The sequence below is a fragment of the Stegastes partitus genome, unplaced genomic scaffold (genome assembly GCF_000690725.1).
Source record: "Stegastes partitus isolate 25-593 unplaced genomic scaffold, Stegastes_partitus-1.0.2 Scaffold2328, whole genome shotgun sequence".
NCBI classification, from domain to species: Eukaryota; Metazoa; Chordata; class Actinopteri; family Pomacentridae; genus Stegastes; species Stegastes partitus.
Window position 1 is genome coordinate 1 of NW_007580059.1, and position 1,565 is coordinate 1,565.

A 1,565-nucleotide genomic window follows, 5' to 3' on the forward strand; every position below is an offset into this window, starting at 1 on the left:
CCCTCCTCTTCCTCCTCCAGGTGTACTCACCTTGTGGAAGGTGCGGTAGAGCCAGGGCACTCGGTGGTGCAGCAGGTGCCAGATGAAGCTCTGGAAGTCAAAGAGCAGCAGGCAGACCAACACCTGAGCCAGGAGGCGGGGCAGGGGCGGGGCCTGTTCGGGCAGGTGTACCGGCCGCAGGTACCAGTGCATCACGCTGAGCGGGAAGATGAAGAGCAGGTGGTTGTAGAGCGTCAGAGCCAGGCAGAGGCCCGGCGAGGCCGAGCCCACGGAGGCCGGCTGCAGCTTGTACCTGCGCACCAGAGCGCACCTGGAGGCCAGAAGGTCCAGCAGCAGGTAGGGCAGGCAGCAGCTCAGGTAGACGCTCAGCGAGAAGAGCACAGGGAAGAACGGCGAGCTCAGCAGGGAGGCGTGTCCCAGCAGGACGTTCCAGACGGGCTGCAGCGACATTGTGTCAGATCAGAGGCAGCGGCTGCTCACTGGCTTTATAGCAGGAGGCCCCGCCCACCGGCCTGACGTCAGGCAGGCCCCGCCCAGCCAGCCGGCCCTCCACGCCCTTATATGGCCTCTTCCTGCTGTGTGGTCTGGAAATGGAAAGTGAGTTAAAAGAGGTGCAGCTGAGCTGGGAAAGTCCTGCAGGAAACCGAACCGATCCCGTCTGATTGAAATCATGATCCAGTGTTTCAGAGCATTTGCTGCTTTTTGGGCCTTTTCTGTTTTTGTTGGTCTTTTTTATCTTTTGTTGTCGTTTCTTGGTTTTTAATCATTCTTCCTTCTTTTCTTCGTGTTTGTCGCTCTGTCGTCACCTTTTTCTCTTTCAGGACATTTTTGGCCTCCTTTAGTTTTATTCTCTCTTTTTTTTGGTCTATTTTTTCACTCTTTCTCCTTCTCTCTCCTTCTTTCTCCTTCTCTCTCCTTCTTTCTCCTTCTTTCTCCTTCTCTCTCCTTCTTTCTCCTTCTTTCTCCTTCTCTCTCCTTCTTTCTCCTTCTCTCTCCTCTGTGTGTCCCTGTTTGATGAATCTTTCTCTGCCTGATGTTTGTCAGAGTTTTCCCTCATAGCAGCCATGAGCTTTGGTCTCTGCTCTGATCCACAGCGTCGCCCTTAAAGTTGTAATGATTGTAGTTTTCAGACACGTTCCTCTTTTCATTTTGACGCATCAGTAATCGCTGTGACCAGTGATGACATCCTGAGTCCCAGGTACCAGGTGGAACCAGGTCTGACTCCAGGATGTGACTGCAGAGTGGGATGTCCGGCCCACTGACCCATCAACCAGCTGGTGGACAGAGCGCCACCACGTCTGAACCCATTGGTGCATGTCGGGGGTCAGACTCAGGAGTGACTGAGGGACGTGATGCTGGACCTCCTGATGGATGAACTGATTCCTGCTAAATGTTGAAAACCTGAAAGCAAAGCCTTCATCCTGTTGCTGCTCCAGTTGACTTGAATCCTGAACGCACAGTTTGTGAAAGTTCTCTGTGGTTTAATGTCGTCTGTGTCATGTGACCTCAGTAAAGTGTTGAGAAGATGTAAACTTTATCGATCAAGAATTAATCCCATCATCAGA

The 1,565-nt window shown here is 52.6% G+C and overlaps 1 protein-coding gene across 1 annotated transcript; it reads right to left on the bottom strand.

Annotated features, from left to right (window-relative positions):
* Window positions 1–24: 24 nt before the first annotated feature.
* On the bottom strand, window positions 25–450 carry LOC103374690 (cholesterol 25-hydroxylase-like protein; the record flags this gene model as incomplete). Its single annotated transcript, XM_008304806.1, has 1 exon — window positions 25–450. A coding segment is annotated over exon 1 (426 nt), but the record flags the coding sequence as incomplete, so codon positions are not given.
* Window positions 451–1,565: the final 1,115 nt, after the last annotated feature.